The 26,091-nt window shown below is 33.3% G+C and overlaps 1 protein-coding gene across 1 annotated transcript in view; it reads left to right on the top strand.

The window, feature by feature from the left end:
* The window catches only part of Mctp (multiple C2 domain and transmembrane region protein), an 880,976-nt gene that overhangs the window by 300,295 nt on the left and 554,590 nt on the right, over nt 1-26,091 (top strand). Inside the window, exons 3-4 of the mRNA XM_075359495.1 lie at nt 17,473-17,627; nt 25,773-25,887. Coding sequence (XP_075215610.1) covers nt 17,490-17,627; nt 25,773-25,887 — 253 coding nt within the window. The 5' untranslated portion in view covers nt 17,473-17,489. The remainder of the gene's footprint in view (nt 1-17,472; nt 17,628-25,772; nt 25,888-26,091) is intronic.

Genomic DNA, 26,091 nt, shown 5'->3' on the forward strand with positions numbered 1-26,091 from the left:
TTCTTCTTCAAAATCTCTCTAAGTAGGCTCAAAATTTACCGTGTCCTGAAAGCATCATCATTGCAGAGTTTGGACATCAGTTCCTTGTTGCTGGGTCCTTTTACTTATCTAGCGGGTATTTTATTTTTAATGAGAGTTATGTATTTATTTTTTTAGATGAGCAGAGATTGGAATTGCGTTTCGCTTTGTAAATCGTGTTTGTGAAAAGTATTTTTACTGGGAGATTGGCAAGATGTTTGCGTCCTCTCGATGCGGTTACTTTTTAATCCGTCCACTGAAGGCCTTTGGGTGTTAATGCCTCTCGATCTTGCAGGAGTACTCCTCATGGCCTAAGTTTTATAGAGGGATCAATGCAATCCCTTAGCGGAGGACGTCGCGCATATTTTGCCTGTAGGCGGTTGAGTTATTAGTTATTGGAAAATAAAGGACGGATATGGAATCTAGGTTGTGGAGATTCTTCATTTTCATTTCGCAGTTAAGGCATCTTTCTTTTTCTGTTTAGCCTCTGGAACCACCGTAAGGTATTACTTTAGAGGATGATATGTATGAATGTAAATTAAGTGATGTGGTCTTGCGCAATCTCAGGTCGACCATTCTTGAGATGTTTGATTAATTGAAACCCAACCACCAAAGAACATTGTTATCCACGATATTGTATTCAAATCCTTATGAAAGTAACTTCCTTCACTAGGATTTGAACCTTAGAACTCTCGACTTCGAAATCAGCTGATTTTCTATGACGATTTAACCACTAGACCAGTCCGGTGGACGTAGCAGTCTAGGCTAGGCTGAATTTGCTACCGGTGGACGACCTTCTTGCCTCTTTCATATCTTTTTTCTTCTTTTTTACCTGACTGTCCGTTTTTGTTGGTTGTAAATATTTTCAAATGTACAAGATTACCTCTTAGTAATATGTGCATTCTTTTATATTGTAAGGGCAAAAAAATTCACTTCAATATAATTCTGTCGTTACTGAGTATCAGAATGTATGTTTCTCGCAAAAAAAATTTTTTGAAGTCAAGGCCGAAATTAAATTATGTTCCTCTGTCACCTAGTAGAAGTGTTAGAAATGTTTTTTTAGAAATCGATTTTTTAAGTAGTTTTTTACTAAATTAGTTTTCTAAAATGGATTTCCATTTTCTATTTTTTAACTGCTTTGTTTTATTTTAATTATTAATAATAACTTTGTTAATATTTAAAAAAGGCTATAATGCATTTGAAGTAAAAATCTGTCATCCTGGAGTCAGGAATGTTGTGCAACACTTAGTGGTTTTCTTACTAATTAATTATTACAATAAGAATTCAACATGGCATTAATGTTTAGTCTCTTTGATATGTGATAGGTAACATAGAGTCCTTTAAAAGGAAAATATTTTACTTTTTATTAGTAATTTTTAATAAATCTTTTACGGTTGCAAAAAAAAAAGAGAAAACATGTTGTATATTTTATTTTACCCAGTAATTTATAAATAATGTTACATTAATCTATTTCTTACATTTTTACGTTTTGTACTACAATTTTCTTACAGTTACATAATTACTATATTTTTTAACTACCTGTTTTCTACGTCCAACATTTATCTGCCTCTACACACCTATGTATCACCAATTTAAGTAAACTTGGATGTATTAAACTATGACCCAGTAACCTAGTTTCCTTCTTTTTAAAAGATCTGTTTCAAATTTCTCTCCTTCCCTATCCTTCTGAAGTTCTCTTCTTATAGTATTTTATCTACCCACTTGATGCTCAACATCCTCCTTTAACACCACATTTTAAATGCCTCTATTCTTTTCTTTTTTGTTTTATCTATTGTCTATGTTTCGAAACAATAAGGCATATCACTCTCCATACAAATACTTTCAACAATTTCTTCCTAATTCTAAGTTCTATATCAGATACCGACAGAGTTCTTTTTGATGTGATTGTTTTCCTTGCTTGTGCCTTTTCTTATCTCCATTTAATTTCGTATATTCTTTGTAATTTTATAGTCGAAATAGAATTTTTTTTTAATTCTGGAGTATTATGTTCACGTGTCTTATTATTTAATTTTTCATTTTCATCCTTTGTGTCACATTTTATTTTGAATATTTTTTCCCCAGTAATTGCCAATTCAGAATTATTTGTAACATACTTTTTGTTTTTTCAAAAAAATAAAAAGATATTAATGATTTGTATATTTTCCCATGTATAATTAATTACTCCTCACTAAAATTTGAGGATTAGATTTGCTTTACTTCATTTTTTATCATTTCACTATGGATTGATTTTTATAATGATTTTTGGTTTTAAGTTTTCTTTTTCTATATTTCAGTCCAATTTTCTTAAAAATTTTAACCATTTTTTGGATTTAGTATTATCAAATGTATGAATATGAATTTTTTTCAGTATTGAATTCACCGTATTGAGAAATCTGTTCCCTCGTAACAATGAATAAGTGTGTTGAATATCTAAAATTGACTGGAAAAATATAAAGCCCATCAGCAATTATTTATCATCTACATTCATTAATAATATAATTAATTTTAAATAATTTAGAATAATATTTTTAATTAACAAACATTTATTAAGTATTTTAATCAAATTTACATTTAGTAATTCATTTGATTACATAAGATTCTATATTCATTAATTTTTATTACACTAAAATTTCAGATTATTTTTTTTTCCTTCTTGAAATAATTTCATTACTATTTCTGAAATTTATAAATGTAATAATACATTTTCCTAATGTTAATAAAGACGAATACTTAGTTTGTTAGTTAACGTTAATAAAAGGAAATCCTTTGAAATCAGATTAAATTCTCTTTGATGACCATCTCTCAAAGGTAATAAAATCTCACAGCTCCAAATTAGTTTTCTAGGTAGATTTATCATCAAAGCTATAAAAGCTATCGCTTTTAATTATATTAAAAACCGCTTTATTTAAAAATACGTCGCTTTAAATTATCAGAAGGCTATATCAGGTGAACACCATTTATTTAATCCAGTATTTAAGATTATATATGATTTTATTTTAAGGATGTATATGATATATGATTTAATATGATTATATACGATTAAAAAATATATATAATTTTGAATATTTAAGATTGTATATGATTGTTTTATTCATATATTCACAAGTTTAGGTCTGTATTGTTTGTTTTTACTTCCTGATACGACATAAAGAAGTATTGTGATCGCAAAAAATTTTGGTTTCCAGATTTCATGGGAAATATCCATTTTGACAATCCCTGAATCCATTTTGACAATTTTTGGCGTGACATCTGTACCTGCTTATGTATGTACGTACGTAAAAATTTATCTCTAGTTGATTTGGGAAGACGCGTTCACCACTAGACCAACCCGGTGGGTCTTGTTCAATATACTGAATACAATTTTACTTTCCAGGATATAGCTTTATTGCTACTAGAAAGGGAAATTATAGATCAGCTCAAAATATTGATGACCTTTTTTTTTGTGAATGTCGACATGTCACGAGCTCGTGAGCCAAAAAATGTTAAAAAAGATAGTAAATTCCAGAAGAGTTTTACCTTCACACTTACGAGCGTATCTCGTCTGAATCAACTTAAATTCTTTTGGACTGCAAATTTAAAAACAATCCCGAGCTTGAATGTAATTGAGATGGGGTACTGGAGATAATGTTGTAGATCAATGCTCAGGTGCAAACAAAAAAACTTTTAGAAAAAATTTAGATCAAGTAGACATTGATTCTAAGTATTAGTAGTAGACACCTGTATGGTATTGGCATCTGAAACGAATTACGAAAAATAGGAATAAAAAAAAAAATTTTATTGTGAGCCTTATTAGAGAATAAATTCGAATAAAAGGTGTCAGTTCTGACATAATTAAAAAAATCAGATGATAAAGTTAAAAAAAAAAAAAACTGTGCAAGAGAAATGACAATTCAGATTATAGGATCTGGCTAGTATTAAAAACCTATTTGCCCTATTACTATTAAAAACCTTTTAAAACTATTAAAAGCGTTTTTGCCCTTATATATTTATAAAAGAAAATAATATTCAGTTAATCAGGTTAATAATACAAACGAATTATCTTCGGTAACTTGCAAATTGCAGTTGTTACCTCTACTTCTGGTTTTTAAGGTATCTGGTTTTTTAAGATAATATCTGAGACTACTAGGTTTTTGGGACCATCACATTTTAAGAAATTCAGTTCATGAAAATGTTCAAGAAATATCTTTAACATTAAAAACTATAAAACATAAGTAAGATTTAGTGATGTTCCTAGAGTATATAAGTGGATAAAGCCCTAGGATAGAATTATATTTTGGAGAATATTTGAAAAATTTTATATGTAAATAACGAGTAAACTATTAAATGGTTATAAAATTTTACTTCTTTAAAAACTAAAGGACAAATGAGAGAAGCATAGTAAATTTTAATACGGAGAAAGATTTTAAAGATCAAATAGTTATAGATGATAGAAAGAGGAACTTTTGAAGAATGTTAACAAGAAAACTAAACCAATTTGTAAGGGAAAGAAGTATTTGACTGGAATTTCTACTCAAGAAGGGTATTTTCTAATGAATATATCCTAAGAAGGAACAGGTAAATGGAAAGTAAAGGAAGATAAAAGACATCGTTAAAGGAGAATACTGGTTTGTTAACATGAATATAAAAGTGTAAATCAAAATATAATGAAGGCACTACTTGAATTTTCAGAGCAAAAACAATACTCAATATATACTAGCTGCAGAGGCGTGCTTAGGCACGCCATCCAGACGAGTTGCCCTGGTGGGCGGTGTCTCGGGATGGGATTATTAGGTGACCAAACTTGTGCGCTTTAGTTAGAATTATTGAAGTAAAGAAATTAAAAAATATATTTAAATAAAATCATATATATTTTAAATTACGTTGTGTGTCTGTAAGCCGTGCATCAGAAACACTATGTTGTCAGCTTTTTTATTATTTAATTCATAATTTATTTCTTGTTACATTATGATGCAGAAAAATAATAATAGATATGTTATGCTTAAAGTATACAGGAAGAATATAATAAACTTTCAGGACTTTTTCTACTGGTGAAAATAAAAAAGTAACTTCATATAAACATTGATAAAGAAACGCTTCGTTACGGCTTTTCTAAAATATTTAATTTTTTGGTTTTGTAATATTGATCATTTTGTTTCGTTTAATACCTAGTTAAAATTTTACAAATTTTGATAAATTTAGTTAACTAGTTGCAGGGCGTGCCTAGCGTGCAGGCCTCTGAAGCTAGGCCCTCCTGGCGGGCGGCGTCTCGAGATGGGATTATTAGGTGTCCAAAATTGATTACCTCTTGTGTAATTTTTTTTTTCTGAATGATGAAAATTTATATAACGAAAGTTAAATTAGAATTTTAACTCTAAAAATCGGGATTTTCCGCTAGTGATCGGTATATATCGGTGCCTACGTTATGATTATAGTTCATTATTTTATGAAGAAAAACAATCACATAAATAAAAAAATATACTATTAATATAATTATCGGAGATATATCGATATATTTATATATATCGACATATAATAATATAACAACCTGACTACCACGAGACATGTACTAACGAACCGGGATTTTCCGCTAGTGATCGTTATATTTCGGTTCTGAGCTAAAAGGGACTGACACATATACAAATGCCGTTTAGTAGGGTAGGTTATATGGATATATATATATATATATATAAAAAATATATATGAAAATTTTGTAAATTCCTATTTAAAATCATTTTACATATTTATTAACTAAGTGTTAATTTCTTTTCTTTTTTTGTACGTATTCATTGTTGTTCTAGATTATTTCATAAAGCTACAACTAAGGACACAAATTTAAAGGTTACAATCAGTATTTTACGGCTTCGTGTCATACGAGTACTAATACCATAAGATTCAATATATTTCTACTCACTAGTAATTGAAAACTACAACATGGTATTATTTATAATCATACATAGATTTTCCTACTCTGTAATTAATTTTTTGTAAATTCCTCATCACGTATTCCGTTTGTTATTTAATACCGGTGAATGTAGATGCCATGCCATCTATTTTAATACAAATACATCAACAAAAAAATATTAATTTTATTTAATATTATATGTAAATATTAATAATAAAATTTTAAATATTACAAAATTTTTAATTTAAATTATATATTATTAAAAAGTAATTTTTACTTTATCCACAACGAAAAAATGTTAGCCTTTTTTTTCACAAGAATTTTTTATTTTCCCGGGATGAAAGCTTTAAAGCTATCCTGCAAAAAGGATAGTATGGTAATCAATCAAAAAATGCGGTTTGGGTTTTTATTTGCATTTCTCTACATTTCGTGACCCAGGAATCCAAAAAACAAAAACGTTCTGGGGGTAATGTTCATACATATTTATGTGTTTTGAGTGAAGCTTAATAACTTTTGACTAGATTAACCGATTTTGATGAAATTTTCTACAGAGACTCACGTATGTGGAGCAATTTTTTGGTAAAATCTTGGGGTCAGTATCTCCACGGGGGAGGGTTAGACTGTTTATTGGATAAATTTTCACAAATATTTGGAAACATTTTCACAAACAACGTAGCTCAGTACATATATGCAAGGTTATCATCATATTTTTTTTTTAAATTTGCCCCAAAATTCTCCCTTCCCCAAAAATAGAAAGAAGCTATCTTTTTATATATTGCATATATTTAACCGAATATTTAAGTGTCTCAAAAAAATACTTGGGGGCAATATTTTGTGTAGGGGAGCCAGTCAGAGTTTAAAAATAACGATTTTTTGAATATTTTAAAAATGTTTTTGGTTTATTAAAACTTTTAATAATATTACAATCAAATTTCACCATAATTCACGGCCTCCCCAAAAAAGAAATCATAGGTAATAATAGGTTATATTGGTTGCACATTTTTCAGTGGAATTTTTTTTAGTTTCTTCCGTTTAACATAGTAAACGTAGAAAAATCAAACTAATTCTTGGTAAGTCATTTTGGTGCTGGGGAACAGAAAAAGTTTTTAAAATGTCAATTTTTTTAAATTTTTATACTTATCCTTTTTCTGTACTTTGATTAATATATTGAACGACTGGTTCAACATAAATTCTTCAAAAAAGGCCCAAAAATATCTAAAAGTGAGGTACTGCAGGCATTAGATTTTGATCAAATTAAAAAGGGGAGGGATAGTTTCTGCTACTTTGAATTTTGTACTTTTTGTATGTATAGTTGTAGAAAATTAGACAGGATAAAAACACTTATTAAATTGTCTTACGGGAGGAGATATTCAACATTTTTCCAAACCATTTTTGCTTGTATCTAGAAATCCGATTGATCAAAAAGATGAAATTTGGCACAGATATTTGGCTTCACCTTTGAAAGGCCCCGTTAAAATCGTTGCTTCCACTACGTTATTCATCAATTTCTTAACTGCAAGCCGTTGCTAGAATCAATCTAATGAGGAATGTTTTCCCAGTTCCTCCTGGCGCATCCAAGAAGAAGGTCCCCCCAACTCCGTCATTTATCATTTGCATTATGCGATCATAAATGCCTTTCTGTTCACGCGTTAATTTGGAAATGTTTGATTGGACATATGACGGAAGATCACCGATGTTGTAACTCTGTTCACGGCGTAAATGAAGCAATCGCAGCTCGGATGGGTGCTGGCATTACCAATTGACTAAGAACTTTATTTGCAATAGCTAAGCACTTGTCTTCAATATTTCTCAATGCTTCGTTGTAAATTCCTTCTGTAAATTCCATGGTCATATTGGTATTTTCTAGGCGTACTCTATGCAAAATATCCTCAGCCATATGCGATCGATATCTTTCCCATAACTCTGTGGGAGATGAAGGGAAGCAAGCGGTCAATATAATTGCGAATAATGCGCGAATTTGGTTTGGATGTGCAGTGTTGCACGCGTCATTAATCATATATCCCACTGTTGGTCGTTTTCTAATAAATTCAGAGCTTTGTGAAAGGCGCAGCTCAATCACGACACGATCACACAAAAGTACCTCGATTAAAGTGAATATTTAATTCAGATTTAATAATCTGAATCAGATGCAAGTGGATAGGTTTTTTTTTTTTTTTGTTAATATACAATCTAATTGGGAACAGGTTTTGTTTCACATGTGATTGCGGTTGTCGTTAGCTAGTATGGCGAGTGTTCTCCTCGCTTCCGGCAGATTGCGCGGTCACTGGTACACAACTGACCGTTAAAAAACTGTTTTCTCGCGGTCGCGGGTATGTGACTGTAGCGTAAAATAGATAAAAACAATCTTTGATGCGGGTTATATATAGTGCTAAAATTTGAGCTCAATCGGTGCAGAACATTTTGAGTTTTTGAAGCGTACACAAACGAACTTAACATTTTTATATATAAAGATTTGTGGGCTGCGAAAAAAAGACCTTAAGTCGTGCGAAAAAACACATCATTTTAAATGCTTACAAAAGGAGAGTAATGCTTACAAATTACAGAATAATCAAACGGCGTTGATTTCAGATGTTAATAAACTGCTAACGTAAGTAGAAGTTGTGCTGCTTCAGTGTACAACGTGATTCCTGAGTATGAATCTAATAATGAATTACGGTCTCCAAAGAAAAGAAAACCCCGCAGGTCAATTGAGAAAATGATGAGATTTTGATAAAAACGCGATTCGTAAAAAAATTACACGAATTTGAATTATTTAGAAATAGTTTAGCGGTGTATGATGTCCTTTGGAAGAGAATTCGGTTATTGTCTTCGACAACGCTTCTTATCATTAAACGAAAAGAACTCCAGCCGTGTTATAGTAAAACAATAATATCAAAATGCGGCTTAGTTTAAAAGGAATAATTTTTGAAGAGGTTTAAGTTAATGTTCAATCATTGCAAAGGGTTTCGCGTATTAAAAGTAATTATAGTCCGTATAAAATTGGTTTGACACACAACGCCATATTGGTAAGTCGTGTTTTTATTCTGCTTCTAACGAATATGTTTGCCGGCCTCCGTGGCGCGAGTGGTAACGTCTCGGACTTTAATCCGGTGGTTCCGAGTTGGAATCCCGATCAGGCATGACATTTTTATACGCTCTAAATCATTCATATCATCACCAACTGCGGTTGTCCTTCTTGGTGCCTTTTCTTTTTGTTTTGGTGTTTTTTTTTGTTTTTTTTAATAAAATACAGATGTTTTAGCTGTCAAATATAATTCAAAGAAATTTGTTACTTAATCAGTTGTGATTTTGTTTACATTTGCAACGGCCATACGGGCTCTTTGTGATTGGTCGTTGTGTTTGACAGCGGCCATCTTGCATTGATCTGATTGGTTTTCCTTTGTTTACATTTCTATCTGATTTATTAGCCTCTTATTTATTAAAAAACTGTACAAATTAAAAATAGATAAATAGATTTATTAAAAATAGATGAAAACAGTCTTTGTTGCAGGTTATTATATATCGTGCTAAAATTTTTTTATCGTGTTTTTTTTTTTAATAAAATACAGATGTTAAATATAATTCAAAGAAATTTGGTCGTTGTGTTTGACAGCGGCCATCTTGCATTGATCTGATTGGTTTTCCTTTGTTTGCATTTCCAAATTAAAAATAGATAGATTTATTAAAAATAGATGAAAACAATCTTTGATGCGGGTTATATATCGTGCTAAAATTTGAGCTCAATCGGTGCAGAACATTTTGATTTTTTGAAGCCGTACACAAACGAACTTAACATTTATATATATCTTAGCGTTGTCCCGAATTTTGTCTACATCGGAGAAGAGAGTATCACGTTACCCATGTTTTTTCTTTAGTAAACCATAATTTGTTTAGCCTTGTTGAATAATATTGTACCACTTTAATAATGTAAATAAATTACTACAATAAACAAGCTTTTAGACGTCAAAAAACAAAGGGACTGTATCTGACCCTCATTTGGTAGAAGTTTTAATTTTTTTTGTAACTTTTTTAAAGTTTAAAATTAGATTATAATTTTCAAGAATATCTAACTAACTTTAACTAGTAGTAATATAGATAAAATTAGGGTCTTATTAAAGAATCCCATGGAACTTAAGAATTAAAAAAATTATTTGAATTTTTTTATAATTTCTCATATTTTACCTTTTTTTCAGTTATAGTTGCAATTGAAAATATTATATGAAATAACTGTAGAGTAACGGTTTTAAATGTGACCTCAATTTTTTACTAAATTTTTTATTTTTTTTTTTTATCGAATAAATTCTCAATACAGTATAATTTTGAAGATAAAAATGTAGCTGGTCAAAGGAGCCAACTGGCTAAAATATTTTACTAAAACTTTGATATTTTCATCAATCATACTTTTAATAATGCATAGTTTTTTAATATTAAAAGTAATCCATCATCAAGGGAGCTAAATTGAACCCATGTGTTTAGTAAGCATTTTCTCAATTATAGTGTAAATATTGTATAATTATATCATTACTGTTTCAAATACCTTATAGTGTATTTGAAATAAAAATCTCCCAGGGGTAAAGCTTTGAAAATTATACAACTTTAATTATCTTTAATAATGAACAAACTTTCATTAAATTATTTAATACAGTAAAAGTAACCCACGTAGGTCATCTATGCAGTACTATTAGAGAGATTTCAAAAGAAAGCTATCTATTGCAATGGGTACCATGATTCGACTTCCGAAAAATTTCGACATTCTTCGCGTTTCACATCTCCCAGACCCCAAAACCACCGTCACTTCAAAAGTTTATATGCATATTTCACTTTCTTGTGAACACGATAACTGTCGTAATTTTGCGCCAATCACTTTCAAATTGATACTTAAAATATACCGAAAATCTCGGTACAGTTCGTTAATGGGAAAAATCGGACCATGGAGGTGGAAATAGGGGGCTTTTTCGAAAAAAAAATATCGCTACAACTTTCTTATTAAGTAAAATATCGAATTTATTTCAAATTTTTACTATTCTTTGGATAAGGGCCTAAAACCTATATAAGTAAAGTTTTTTGATATCACCAACGATTGGCCCACGGGATGGAAAAAATGGGGTTTCGAAGATTAAAAAAAATCATATCTCCCTTAATAGACACAATATCGAATCAGTTTAAAGTGGTGGTTAATCCTGTAAACATTACCTAAAACTTTTGTCTGAAACAATTTTTGATATGACCAACCCTTACGACAAGGGATGACCAAAATATTGCTGAAATTGTAAGAAGTTGGGGCTTGTCGTATGCTAAACATGTGAAACCTTTTTCCACATGCAACCATTATCGTATTGAGTAAACTATAAGGTGGAAATATTTTGTATTCCCTACTTAACACCCTTCTTTCTTCATAGATGTGGTAAGGAAATGTTTAAAAATGCATTCTTTCAAATTTCATTTGCTACAGTAAATCTCACAAGAAGGTAGTATTGCTCGTAAGAATTTACGGTTACTATGGTCAGACGTTGGGAAGATGATGACAACTATTTTGATAAAATTGCTTTTCCTGATAAGATATTTTTCATTTATCAGGGAAATTAAATAATCAAAACTTCATAATCTGGGTATCAGAAAGTCCGTATTTTAATGTTAAGCACATGCGGGACAGTTCGAAAGTTATTTATTGTGTTTTGTGAAAGTAAGTGTTAATGTTTCTTGAAGAAACTATGTCCAACAAAATTACTTTTTTAAGTTGGAAAATTCTCTATATCTTAAAGTATAACATTTTCATACTATAATTTTCTAGTAACACAGAACCCTACCACACGGTGCTCAATCTGTTTATGAATTTCTGGACAACAAATTTCTTAATCATGATGGTCTTAACAGGATGATTACCGAACCATAACTTGAATTAACGTCTTGTGATTTTTTTATAAAATATGATTTCGACGAGAATCATGTCTCTTGGGCTGCTGACATAAAAGATTTGAAGACGAGAATTATACATATTTAATATTTACTATCACTGATGCTATAACGCTAACTCGTACTTATAAGAGTTAGATTACTGCCTAGACATTGTATCTACATTCGCTAATAATTGAGCACATGTTGAATGCTCCTGAATTACACACGAAAATAAACCTTCAACGTAAGATTTATCATACTGGGAAAGAATCATAAATGTAAGTGATATAGTAATTTTTTTATAACCTATCAAAGTTGTAAAAATTCTTTTATGGATATTCTATTTGTCTTCGGTTCATTTCACATTCTTTCTAGATATCGTTATAGCAGAACTATAACTCTAGAAGGAAAATTATTATAATCAGTCCCATTTGGGCATATGCGGTTTTCACCAGATTTTGACACCTAAGGAACCCAAAAACCGGATGGAAATTTTCCAGATGTTAATGTTCGTATGTAAATGTGTATTTGGTGTTGGCGTCTAAATTACCTTATATCTTCAGAACTATTAGACCGATTTTGACCAATCTTGATCAGATTACTTGACAGTGATGCCATTAAATTTTCAATATAAAAGTTCAAGGGGGTGAGGCTGTAGAACAAAGTTACCCTCAGTATCTCGAGATTTCGCCCAATTAAGGTCATATTTTTCCTAAGCACATTTGTTAACAATTAAAAAATAACAATATTTTCAAAAGAAAATTTTTATTAAATCGCACCTCTACCCCAAAAACGCTGTAAACTACCACTAGTTTAGTTTAGTGGGCATACTGCGTCAATAGTGTATCTTTTCACCACAAGAAGCGCAGTGTTGCAGTCCGCCATCTTGGAATTTCCCTTTTTCCATCTGGGATAAATTCCCTTTTCTCTCGTTTTCTTGGACCGGAGTGTTTGAGATTCCATTGAATTGCCAACCAAATTATTTTTTTATACAATTTAAATATTAATTTTTTTTTTTTTAATATTTCAAAGATTAGTAGCACGACGTATTATTGCAGTCGTCTGGATAGAATCAAATAAATGAATAATATTTGAAATTTAAAAAAGTACCTCGTTCCGGCTGGATCTCCAACTCGATCGCCCGGTTGACTGGTATCTGTTGAGTTAAGCCTCGCGGATACACGAGTCTGCTCACCGTACAAGTAAAATTTGTTCTATGTAAATTGTGAAATTACATTAATTTATTTAGTGCCGACCGTCGCCACTAGTACCGCCACACCCGCGCGTTTAAATGTAATTAAATACGGTAGCGTTTTAGTTAAACTCAATGAATTAAATAAGTGAAAAAATATTATATTTAAATAAAATAGTAAATATTTTAAATTAAGTTGTGTGTGTGTAAGCCGTGTGTCAGAAACAACCCACAGTTGTAGAACTTTCTTGGAACGCGATTTAACCGCGTGACGGGAACGTCCTATAATTGTGTTTCAGCTTTTTTTTTTTAAAGAAATATAATTTACATTATTATTTTTTTAATATACCTAAATTGTATAAAGTATATCAATAATTTTTCCAAAATATTTAAAATAAATAAACTGATTTGGTTTTAAATGTTGTCAGACATTTAAATGTTTGTCAGATGATAAATGTTTATCAGACTCTTTAACTCAGACCTTTGGAAGAACAGCAAGCACTGTACCATATTGCGGAGAATTTCGGGTTGAGAGTAATAATTTTGTGTGTGTGTGTGTGTGTGTGTGTGTGTGTGTGTGTGTGTGTGTGTGTGTTTTGAGTTTGATTTTCTTGTTCTGTTTTGAACGTAATATATGATAATGTTGTTTACTTAAATTATATTTAGAAAAGAGATACGGGTACTGCTAAAGAAATCTTTCATCTTTGTCACATGCTGAAATAAATTAATTTATATATATATATATATATATATTGTTTCTTTTTATTAAACAAAAATTTACGTATTTTTTATCTGGTTTTGTTCGTTAATAAAATATTATCATAAATAAGCGTGATCCATTTTAGTTGTGTTTTATTTTTAGTCGAGTATGCATGCAATATCAAAAAATGTAAAACTGGGTCACATAATATTAAAATTTAATGCGGTCTGTAAAAATTTATGACATTAAACCTGAATAACGACATTTGTAGAGCCGGAGGGACTATTTGTAAAACTAGTAAAACTTTCTCTGTAATAAAATATATTTTAAAAAAGTGAATAAAATAAAAAAGTCTTAATTTTGAACTACTTTGAGCAAATTGTATGTCCTTTATAAAAAATAATTGTTTCTGAATAACTAAAAACTTAATTTTTACAAATTGCATTTAATTGTTTTGTTTATATTGCTGTGATTATACTTTCAAATTTATAGCTCTGTTGCTGATACAGCACTATAGCTAAACGATTCTCTTTGTAATCTATCGACTCTTTGCCGATTGGTTTTGGATATCGTGGTTTTTGCATATATCAACGTTTCATGATACTTTTAGTTCAAAAATACAAAGAAATCATATTCATTTCCGGAAGATTTATGTACATGTTTTCACCAGTATTTTAACTAATATCTTCGGTCGAATTATTGAAGTAAATAGTTATTCCAATAAATAAACTTTAATCCCCAAAATGAAACGATCTGAATGCCTATATGAATGAAAGAATACGCTGTTACATCATCCACCTCATAAAAAGGGCGATAAGGTAAATTTGAATAACTATAGAGGTATATCCCTTTTGTGATTATCATACAAAATTCTATAAAATAGAATTCAACTAATCCTTGAAAATGGATTAGAAGAGTATCAGAACGGTTTTCGACCAGGAAGAAGTTGTGATGAACAAATTTTCAAAAAATTGTTGTGATAAAACAATTCTGCAGTACTATAAAGTAAATAATATTACAAAATTTTTTTTAGAATTTTAAAAACTAGCAGTTAATGATGTTAAAGAACAATTTAGATTCGGAGTAACAGTACAAGGTGAAAAGATAAAGATGCTACGATTTGCTGATGATATAGTAATTCTAGCCGAGAGTAAAAAGGATTTAGAAGAAACAATGAACGGCATAGATGAAGTCCTACGCAAGAACTATCGCATGAAAATAAACAAGAACAAAACAAAAGTAATGAAATGTAGTAGAAATAACAAAGATGGACCGCTGAATGTGAAAATAGGAGGAGAAAAGATTATGGAGGTAGAAGAATTTTGTTATTTGGGAAGTAAAATTACTAAAGATGGACGAAGCAGGAGCGATATAAAATGACGAATAGCACAAGCTAAACGAGCCTTCAGTAAGAAATATAATTTGTTTACATCAAAAATTAATTTAAATCTCAGGAAAAGATTTTTGAAAGTGTATGTTTGGAGTGTCGCTTTACATGGAAGTGAAACTTGGACGATCGGAGTATCTGAGAAGAAAAGATTAGAAGCTTTTGAAATGTGGTGCTATAGGAGAATGTTAAAAATCAGATGGGTGGATAAAGTGACAAATGAAGAGGTATTGCGGCAAATATATGAAGAAAGAAGCATTTGGAAAAATATAGTTAAAAGAAGAGACAGACTTATAGGCCACATACTAAGGCATCCTGGAATAGTCGCTTTAATATTGGAAGGACAGGTAGAAGGGAAAAATTGTGTAGGCAGGCCACGTTTGGAGTATGTAAAACAAATTGTTGGGGATGTAGGATGTAGAGGGTATACTGAAATGAAACGACTAGCACTAGATAGGGAATCTTGGAGAGCTGCATCAAACCAGTCAAATGACTGAAGACAAAAAAAAAAAAAAAAAAAAAAACTTGCTTTAGACATTTTAGTTGTACTTTAATCAAATTTTTATCATACATTGCATGTGTTTAATTAGTGGGTTAATTTTCATTTCAAAATATAGCATCATAATTGAAATTTCTAATTTATTTACAAAATATCAAACAATTTTCAATCAAACATTTACTATATAAAGTAAGGTAATTATGAAATTTTTGCATATTAAAGTTTTTATTTCAATTATTTAACTATCACAATTTTCGAGAAACATTTTTATAAAAGATTTCTCATTCGATTCATCGCTATAATGCATCATTATTGCAAGGTTTTCTTCCTGTTAATTTGAACCTGTCAAATTCTTCGATCCTAAGTCCATCGAGATATCTAACTCGGCTAAGACTGACATACCCCAAAAACCTCGCATAACCGTTTTTCATATTTTGCAATATTTTACACTCGCACCCTTAATTTACTCCCGTATGGAGAGGATATTTGCAAAATTAATGAATATTGTATTGTCATCCGACCTTAGTAATTGTGTAGAATTTCATCAGTCGGCACTGTTAGGAAATATGTTAAATTAAGGATGCAAGATTTGAGGACAAAAAAAAATGTGGGTTAAAGAAAAGCAAGTGTATAAAAAATTAGTAGCAATTTTTGTTGACTTAAATAAAGCTTATGATTCAACTCTTAGAGAATCAGTTTTCCAGGTTTCCAAAATTTCCTTAAAAATTATCTCCCAGTTTTTGTAAAGATCTTTCTCTTTTCTAAGTTTCTTTCTAAGTTTAAAAGTTTCTCTTTTACTTTAGATCTTACTCTTTTCTTTTTAAGTTTACCATGAACTTTTCTTACTGTTTTTCTTTCCACTTTTCCAATTTTTTTTTTTTTTTTTTTGTAAATAAAATCAAGCATTCACATCCATATGAAGCTCCAATCTTATAGTGCCTATAATTTAGCATTTCTCTCGATATTGATTTTTTTATTATTAATTTGTCCTCTTACATGACAAGCTTTTCCATTTTTTGTATTCTTGCTTTCATATTTTCTATTTTTAGAACATTCCAATAATTACTTATCCAAGTTATTTAAATTTAGAATTCTTTTAATCTTTTTATTAGGAGATATTTTAATTATACTGATTGAGCTTTTTGCGCTGGAAATCCATTCCGTTTTTTTTTTTTATATTAGTAATCTTATTTTGCTTGTACGTTTTTTTAATTCTACTAGTTTAGATTTTTCTTCTTCCGAGTCGTTTGCAAAGATTACTAAATCATACGCGAAATCGAGATGATTGGTCAACAGAGATTTATTTTGAGTACCAAATATCATTATAGATCCATAGATAACTCTTTAAGCTTCTTGATCCGTTTTGTTATAACCTTTACCAAAGCACAATTAAATAGTACTAGGGAGATGCCATCTACCTGTCGTACCCCAGTTTTAATTTCAAAAGGATCAGAAACTGCTTCTGAAACATTTCTATAATAATATTTACAGATTTTTTTTATCGTCTTTAAATTCGTGAAGAACTTGAAAAAGTGATTTTGTATGAATTGAATCATAAGTTTTTTTAAAGTCATCAAAAATTGCTTTTAAACTTTGGTTTTTAACTTTATGGTACTGCAGAATTGTTTTAAGACGGAAAATTTGATTAGCATTTTTTTATATTGGCTCAACTGCGTTACGTAGATACGTTACTACTAATTGATCTCTATGGCGGAGTGGTAGTATCTTTTCCTTTTATTGGAAGGTTTGGTATTGAACCCGGCTTAGAATTCTCAAACATTATAAAGATCTGCTGCTTATTCTTTTTAAAAAAAGGTTTTTTTAATTAGACGTCAATCTAATATTGCAAATAAAAAATAAATAAAATGAATGAAGAATGGTTTATTAATTTATGTTTCAGATACTCCAGCGGGCCCAATGGGTCAGGCTCCATCAAGTGATTCACCGGTGCCTCCTGGCAGTGATTCACCACTATTGCGGCACCAAACTACCACCACCACTACTGTAATGAATGTACAAGATTCGATTTCCAACAAGACTGACGGTGGACAAACGGTAAAGATATAATTTTATTTTTAATTTTAGTAAAATAATATTCAAAATTTGTATTTATTTTAAATACAGAGTTTACAAAAAAGAATATAGGGGTTTTGATACACAGTAATGAATGAGAAATATAATAAAACAGTAACTCTTACAGTTTTCCCTTGCAAGTGTTCAATGTGAGCACCTTTCTTCATGCTTCAGCAAAAGGACGACCCTTGAAGTGGTTGCCAGAATATTGCACACTAAATATTTAATTTTGGGGAATCCCTTTTGTATTGTAAGTATTCATGAGAATTTACTGATTTCTAGATGTGTATTAACCTTTCTGCTAAAATGAAATGTTGATTCATCACTAATCACAGTACGATCAACAAAATCTCATCTTTATGTTTCAACATTTCGTTTGCGAAATTGACACAAACAGCGTAGTCTTGGCTTCAAAGCCAATTGAAAACTGTATGAATTCATATGTAAATATCTCATTCCAGACAGTCGTCACACAGGCATCTCAGGTTTTTTTTTTTGTTATCGTTGTTGCGGAGATATCCCATTTACGTACCCCCACAAGTGGGTGAGTGTAGGACTCGCACGGATTCGGCTAGATGTTTTTATAAGAGCCTATGTGTGCCCGCATCCTACTGACTAAAACTTATGTTTCACCATTCTTCCCCACCAGGGGTCGGATCAGCAGTAAAGCATAGTTCAACCCTGGGGGTGTCTTTGAACTCAGGGGGTCCCAGTGCTTCAGCATCATCACCCATCCGCTCAAGCGCAGACGAACGATAGCTCCATACAGGGCTATCTTTCCCTCCTTCGCTCTCCGGCCATTTCTTCACCAATTGTCTCAGGACTTTTTATACATCAATTTGTGTCTTCTAGTAATGCCTGTCTCAGGTCTCAGTCTTTTCCTTTATAACCGTTATCTTCTTTTGGTTGCACTTACCCTGGTCTGCTTTATGTATTCTCCTTTATTATCTCTTTCTCAATTTATCTCTTTAAATATCACCTTTCTCTATTATCTCTAATAATACCTGTCTCGGTTCACAATCTTCAGTGTTCTATTTTGACGCATTATATATCCAAGTTTATCTACGCATTATATATTTCAAGTTTCCGGCCGGCCTATCTAACTCGGTTGTCTCGTAGTCTTCCTTTTACACAGATATCCGGTCGTTTCAAACTTATAATTCCATCGGCTAATGTTATTGTCACTCGAAAGATCATAAAAAAACTTTAAATGAAAACACACGTTGAACTATAACTACAGGTTTACATGTAGCAAACTTTAAAATACAGAAAGCAGGAGTTTCCTCTTTGTTAGTGGCGCTGTCAAGCGGAAATATAGTAAAGCAATTTATGGCCATACGCGTAATTGAAACGGTCTTTTACTTTCCCGTCTTGATAACGCTATAGCTCTAGAAGGGAAAGTATTTTAATAGATCCAATTTGGGCATATACGGTTTTCACTGGATCTTAATGTTTTGACACTAAGGAACTGAAGAATTTTTTTGGATGAAAAAAACTGGATGGAAATTTTCGGAATGTTAAATGTTCGTATGTACGTGTGTGTGTTTGGTGTTAGCCTCTAAATAACCTTATATATCCAGAACTACTGGACCGATTTTGATTAGACTTGATCAGATTACTTCTATACATGGGGCATTGATACCATTCAATTTTCAACTTAAAATTCAAGCTGAAGAACTGTCACCCTCAGTATCTCGAGATTTTGCCTATTTAAGGTCATATTTTTCTTAGACACATATGTTATTGATTAAAAAATAACAATATTTTTTATAAATAACAAGTTATTGCTACGTTGTGATGTCACAGATGAGCGGTAGAATTAAATAAATTAATAATATTTACAATGTAAAAAAAGTAACTCGGTCTGGCCGGGTCTCGAACTCGATCGCCCGGTTGACTCGATACCTGGTGCGTTAAGCCTCGCGGCGACACCAGTCTTCCAACCGTACAAGAGAAATTTGTTCTATGTAAGCCTGAGTTATGGAATTACATTAGTTTAGTTAGTCCCAACCGTCGCCGCTCGTACCGCCACACCCGCGCGAATTAAATACGGTATCCGCGCGCGTTTTATTTAGAATCGTTCAATTAAATAGACGAAAGAATATTTTATTTATATAAAATGATAAATATTTTAAATTATGTTGTGTGTGTGAGCCATGTATCAGAAACAACCGATCGTTGTAGGAAAAGTCCTACACTTTTGGAAAGTGTTGTCAGTTTTTTTGCTTTGATTCTAGCTTTAAAATAGCAGTGTGTATACCTCATCCAAAAAATATTCTAATAAATTAAAAACCCAATATTATTTTTTGTAAATCAATATAACCTTAATAACAATTTCAGTAATTCTTCATGTACGAGTATTTAATATTTTTAATTTCAATAATTTGAATACCATCGTACTTGAAAAGTTAGAAATATTTTAATTCACGGATTTTAAATTAAAAATTGTATCATGGTAAATTACGTATACGCGATAAACGGAAAATATTCAAAATTTGAAAATATATCAAAACGGTAGTGCAGGAAATTCATTTTCCATATAGTATAGATAAAAACAAAATTCTATTTCTTTTTAATAACAGAATTTTCGTTTAATTCTGGGCAATGATAAGGAAGTTTTGGGCCCGCTGATTTGTTTCTTTTGAATGCTAGTATTTTACATACTTTTTAATAGTGTTTTTAGATATTTTTTACGGTAGTTATATGTTTTTGTGTCAAACATTTTAGTTTCAGTTTTTTATTTTGTCATTATCTATATATATAAAAATGTTAAGTTCGTTTGTGTACGGCTTCAAAAACTCAAAATGTTCTGCACCGATTGAGCTCAAATTTTAGCACGATATATAACCCGCATCAAAGATTTTTTCATCTATTATTTTAAATCTATCTATCTATTTTTAATTTGTACATTTTTAATTTGGAAATGTAAACAAAGGAAAACCAATCACATCAATGCAAGATGGCCGCTGTCAAACACAACGACCAAATTTCTTTGAATTATATTTAACATCTGCATTTTATTAAAAAAAAAAACACGATAAAAAAATTTTAGCACGATATATAACCCGCATCAAAGATTGTTTTCATCTATTTTTAATAAATCTATTTATCTATTTTTAATTTGTACAGTTTTTTAATAAATAAGATGGAAATGTAAACAAAGGAAAACCAATCAGATCAATGCAAGATGGCCGCTGTCAAACACAACGACCAATCACAAAGAGCCCGTATGACCGTTGCCAATGTAAACAAAATCGCAACTGATTAAGTAACAAATTTCTTTGAATTATATTTAACAGCTAAAACATTTGTATTTTATTAAAAAAAAAAAAAAACACCAAAACAAAAAGAAAAGCCACCAAGAAGGATGACTTGCAGTAAATAAATTAAAACACCCAACTTTCTTATAGCCCAGATAGACTTAAGACTATGAAAACAAAAAAAGTCGAAATAACCAAATACACAGAAATAATATCCCTACATAATGACCAAAAAATCCTTTGTTAGGTTATTTTTTTACATATATATGACCAAACAATCGCTTTTTGGTCATTTAGCGTTCTTGCTATGTAAAAGCCAAGAACAAAATTCACAAATAGTAACACTGATTACTAAGTAACACTGAAACACAACTAAGTATTCGTTTTTTTTGTTTTTTCTAACCTCAGAAACCACCGTTATGCATTGCTTCAGATGATGTATGAATGATTTATAGCGTATGAAAATGCCATGCCTGACCGGGATTCCAACTCGGAACCACCGGATTAAAATCTGAAACGTTACCACTCACGCCACGGAGGCCACCAAACATATTCGTTAGGAGCCGAATAAAAACACGACTTACCAATATGGTGTTGTGTGTCAAATCAATTTTATACGGACTATAATTACTTTTAATACGCGAAACAAAAATTATTCCTTTTGAACTAAGCCGCATTTTGATATCATTGTTTTTCTATAACACGGCTGGAGTTCTTTTCGTTTAATGATCAGAAGCGTTGTCGTTTTTACAATTTTTTACAATTTAAAACTACGCGGTACTATTAAATAAAAGGCAGCAATTTAGGCTGCCACGCCTCGGTCGCTGTATGCCAGCTAGTACCTGTCCACCATTTAACAGCGCTTGGAGCTGATTTGGCTGATGGCCAGCCATATTCTCGGAGATGGCTTCCAGCAGCAGAGCTGTAGGAGTCCATATTATATTTAATAAGCCCTTAAAATTACCGATGACGGTTGAACATAGCAACCTCATCGAGGAACTCCCACACGGTCCGACAATGCGGCTCTCGCCACACTGACTCGCCGTTTGTGAGCGGCCAAGTTTCCCCCTGACCTCTAAGTTCCAGGGTGGCTCGGTCTCTGACCCCCCCAAGAGCATGGCAGTCGAACATCATATGCACGTTCGACTGGACCTCCCCGCAGACACACAACTCATCAGCCACCAGGCGAAACCGAAACAGATATTGGTTCAAGTTTACATGGTTGGTGAGCACCTGGGCACCCGACGCCCTTAAAAACGAACTCGAGGCATACCATCCCCCCAGATCCTGTATAAAACTATACAAGGATCTTCCCTTAGTCGTGGTGTGCGATTCAAGCTGTCATGCCTCCATCGCGAGGCTCCGTAGCCTCTTCCGCAGACGGGAGATGGGCAACTGGACGAAATTTTGTTCCGGTGCATTGTGATCACCGTTCCGCTCCGGTTCTGGCCCGGCTCGAAACCGCATCCGAAATGCCTCGGCCTCCCGACCTCTTCGCAACTTCCACATGACTGCTCGAACTAAGTAAAGGGTATTGGTTAGCTGGCATTTCTCCCGCCACCACCCCATTCGGTCGCCCTAGAGCATAGACCAAATGTTCCGTGCCAAAAAACGGCTACTGTGCCTCTGAAACAGATTTGTGACCTCGTTTTCCTAATACTCCTAGTGATCTCCTAACTTGCGTGAGCAGTTAAGCTGGGTGCCGTACAGCACCCGCTTTATGTGTCCCTTCCGTTCACTTGTCACATTAAAACTAGATCGGGGAGGCGCACCCCTTGTTACAAATTAAAAACTATAGAGTTATACATTAAAAAGACGGCAATTTAAGTCGCCACGCCTCGGTCGCTGTTTGCCAGCTAGTGACTGTCCACCATTTAAAGCGCTTGGAGCTTATTACTGGCTAATGGCAGCCATTATTTCAAGGAAGACTTTTCACAGACACGCTACAGGAATCAATAAATCCCATTTAAATTAACCAATCTAACGATGACGGTTGAACAACGCAATCTCATCGAGGAACTCCCACACGATCCGACAATGCGGCTCACGCCACATTGACTCGGCGTTTATGAGCGGCCAGTTTTCCCCCTAACCGCTAAGTTCCAGTGTGGCCCGGTCTCTGGCCCCCCCAAGAGCAGGGCAGTCGAACATTAGATGTTCGTTCGACTGGACCTCCCCGCAGACACACAACTCATCAGCCGCTAGGCGAAACCTGAACAGATATTGCATCAAATTCACATGGTTGGTGAGCACTTGGGCACCCGCCGCCCTTAAAAATGAACTCGAGGCATACCATCCCCCCAGACCCTGTATAAATCTATACAGAGATCTTCCCTTAGTCGTGGCGTGCCAATCATGCTGCCATGCCTCCATCGCGAGGCTCCAAAGCCTCTTCCGCAGGCGGGAAATGGGCAACTGTTCGAAATTTAGACCCGGTGCGTTGTGATAGCCGTTCCGTTCCGGTTCTAGCCCGGCCCGAAACCGCATCCCAAATACCTCGATTTCCCGACCTCTTCGCAACTTCCACATGGCTGCTTGAACTTTCACCATTAAATCGATTGGGAGATCCTTTCCCAATACGGTAGTAGCCTCGTAAGAGGTTGTTTTAAAAACACCAGTCCATACAATTAAGGCTCTGCGCTGGGCACTCCTTAAATTTTGAAGCAGTGCTCTATTTCTATCCAACCTGTGCGCCCAAACTGGCGCCGCGTATGCGATCATACTCTCGAAAACACGTCGGTACACCAAGTACATTTGGCGACCAGACAGCCCGTAGTCTTTCTGAGCAATCCTTCTAAGTTTCTGCATCACAGAGACAGCGTCCGCCGCAACTTGTTTAATGTGGTTGCTAAAAAGCAACTTGTCATCAAACAAAACACCTAGGTACTTATGAACCCTTACTCGGCTGATTACATGATTACACAGCCTTTATACTTAATGTGGGGGTTTCGACAGCATGATAATTTGTCTGCGCCCTTCAGAAGCATGAACTTCGTCTTGGGCACAGAAATCTTTAAATTTTGTATGTCCATCCAGCCTTCGGCGGTTGACAAAGCCGCATGCGCTCTGATTTCTAGCTGTGGTCGTGAATTTCCACGAACTAAAAGGAGACATGGAAACATGGAGACATCGGCGAAAGCCTGGGCCGTGACTCCTTCTGGGAATGTCAACCCCAGAAACCAGTCGAACACCAGGTTCTACAGCAGGGGACCTTGAACGGAACCCTGCGGGCTTCCCCTGGTGACGGATTTTTCCACAACTAGGTGCGCATCCTTAAACAGAGCCGTACGGTTAGACAAGTAGTCTCTTACCACGGCCTGTATGGCTTCGGGAACATCGCGGCGTTCCAAAGCATAGAGGACAGAACTCCAACACAAGGAAGAAAATGGTGCCTCTATATCAATAAAAATACCCAAAACATATTTGCAGTCGGCGCTTTCCACCTCGGTAAGAGCATTTAAGATGCAATCCTCGGTGCCAACCCCTTTCATGAAGCCATATTAGCCTCGATTTAGAATACAGCTAGTATAGAAAAAATAAAATTACAGATATTTGGAGACTTTGGTGACAGAATACTGGATGAAGCAACAACATGCAGAGTGTACAAAAGTGACACAACCTTATGAGAAGTGAGTAAGTTACAATAGTCGTTGAAATTGGCCTCCCTTATGCGATTTACATAATTAAATACGACGTTGCGTGCTCTTTAACACATGCTGTAACGTTTGTTGAGGAATTGCAGCGACACATCCTTCAAATTCGTTCTGCAATTCAGGAAATGGTGTATGGATGAGTTTTGTTAACAGCATCCTTAAGGTATCTCCACAAGAAAAAGTCAAGAGAGGATAAATGAGGAGATAGAGGGAGCCACAACCCCTTCGAAATTACTTGTCCATGAAACACTGATCCAAGAAAGTCATAGTGTAGTTGGCTGCATGAGGCATGAGTCGTAGCATTTCCCTGCAGAAACCACGTGTACTCTAGCCGGTCTGCAGTTATAGTGTATACAAATTGTTGCACCATCTGTATCTAGCGCTCACTGTTCTTTGTGCGATGAAAGAATGTCATGAAGATTCGTCTAGGTGAAATTGCACACCAAACACCAACTTTTTGTCCGTGCAGAGCAGACTCGTGTCGCTGATGTGGATTTTTCGTGAATTCACACCAAATACGTGAATTCTGTGTATTCACGTATCCATCGAGATGGAACCGTGCCTCGTCGACCAAAACCGATTATCGAGTTCTCCATCTGGCATTACAGATGACATTAACCGCTAACACAAAGCTACATGTTTTCCAGTGTCTGCAGCTAAACACTCGCGAAAAACATGAATTCTGTACGGATGCATCAATAAACACTTGTGCGATGGCGTGTGGGCACTACCAACGGAGAGAACAAAGTGGCTAGATAAGCGTTGCACATACTTCTTGGGACTAACAGAATATGCAGCTTGTATATCGATCAATTTTTCTTGTGTAAGCACTTTCGGTCAATCACGTTTGGCTGCATCTGCCACATTTCCTCTCTCTTGGAACTTGTCGTACAGCCGCTTAATGGAGGACTTGTTTGGTGCATCCACACCAAACTTTTCTGCGAAGGCATTCTGGATCTAGACATAACTGGCACATGCAATTTTTTGGGGGACAATCAATATTCTCTGTTGCATTGTTCAACCCATTTTTCTTCAGTTTTCCTCAATTTAACTAGCAATGATGAAAAAAATTCTTCCATAAGGTTGGGCACTTTTTGAATATTCTACAGTTGATTACATGTAGCATGCTGTTTTAGCTACAAATTTTTAAATTACACCTGTAACGAATAAATATAATAATTTTTATCTTATTTAATTGTTTTTTTTTTCTTTAGGCAGTTGTAGATGACGTAACTAGACAAAGAGAAACCGCTCTTAGACAGCATTCGTTCTTCCAATTAAGAATTCACTTACGTCGAGGAAAGGATCTTATAGCAAGAGACAAAAGTGGTAATGTATTTTTTTTTTATTATTTATTTATTTGATGGAGGCATTTTTTTCTTAAATTTTATGTATGTATGTATGTATATATATATATATACTTTCCTGGCGAATATAGCAAAAAATTGCTATATTAAAGGGAAAAGTATGGTGAATATGTCAAAAATGGGGTATCGGTATTTTTGCAAACTTTTAAATTCTAGGATCCAACTA

This window comes from Lycorma delicatula, chromosome 3 (assembly GCF_047948215.1).
Source record: "Lycorma delicatula isolate Av1 chromosome 3, ASM4794821v1, whole genome shotgun sequence".
NCBI classification, from domain to species: Eukaryota; Metazoa; Arthropoda; class Insecta; order Hemiptera; family Fulgoridae; genus Lycorma; species Lycorma delicatula.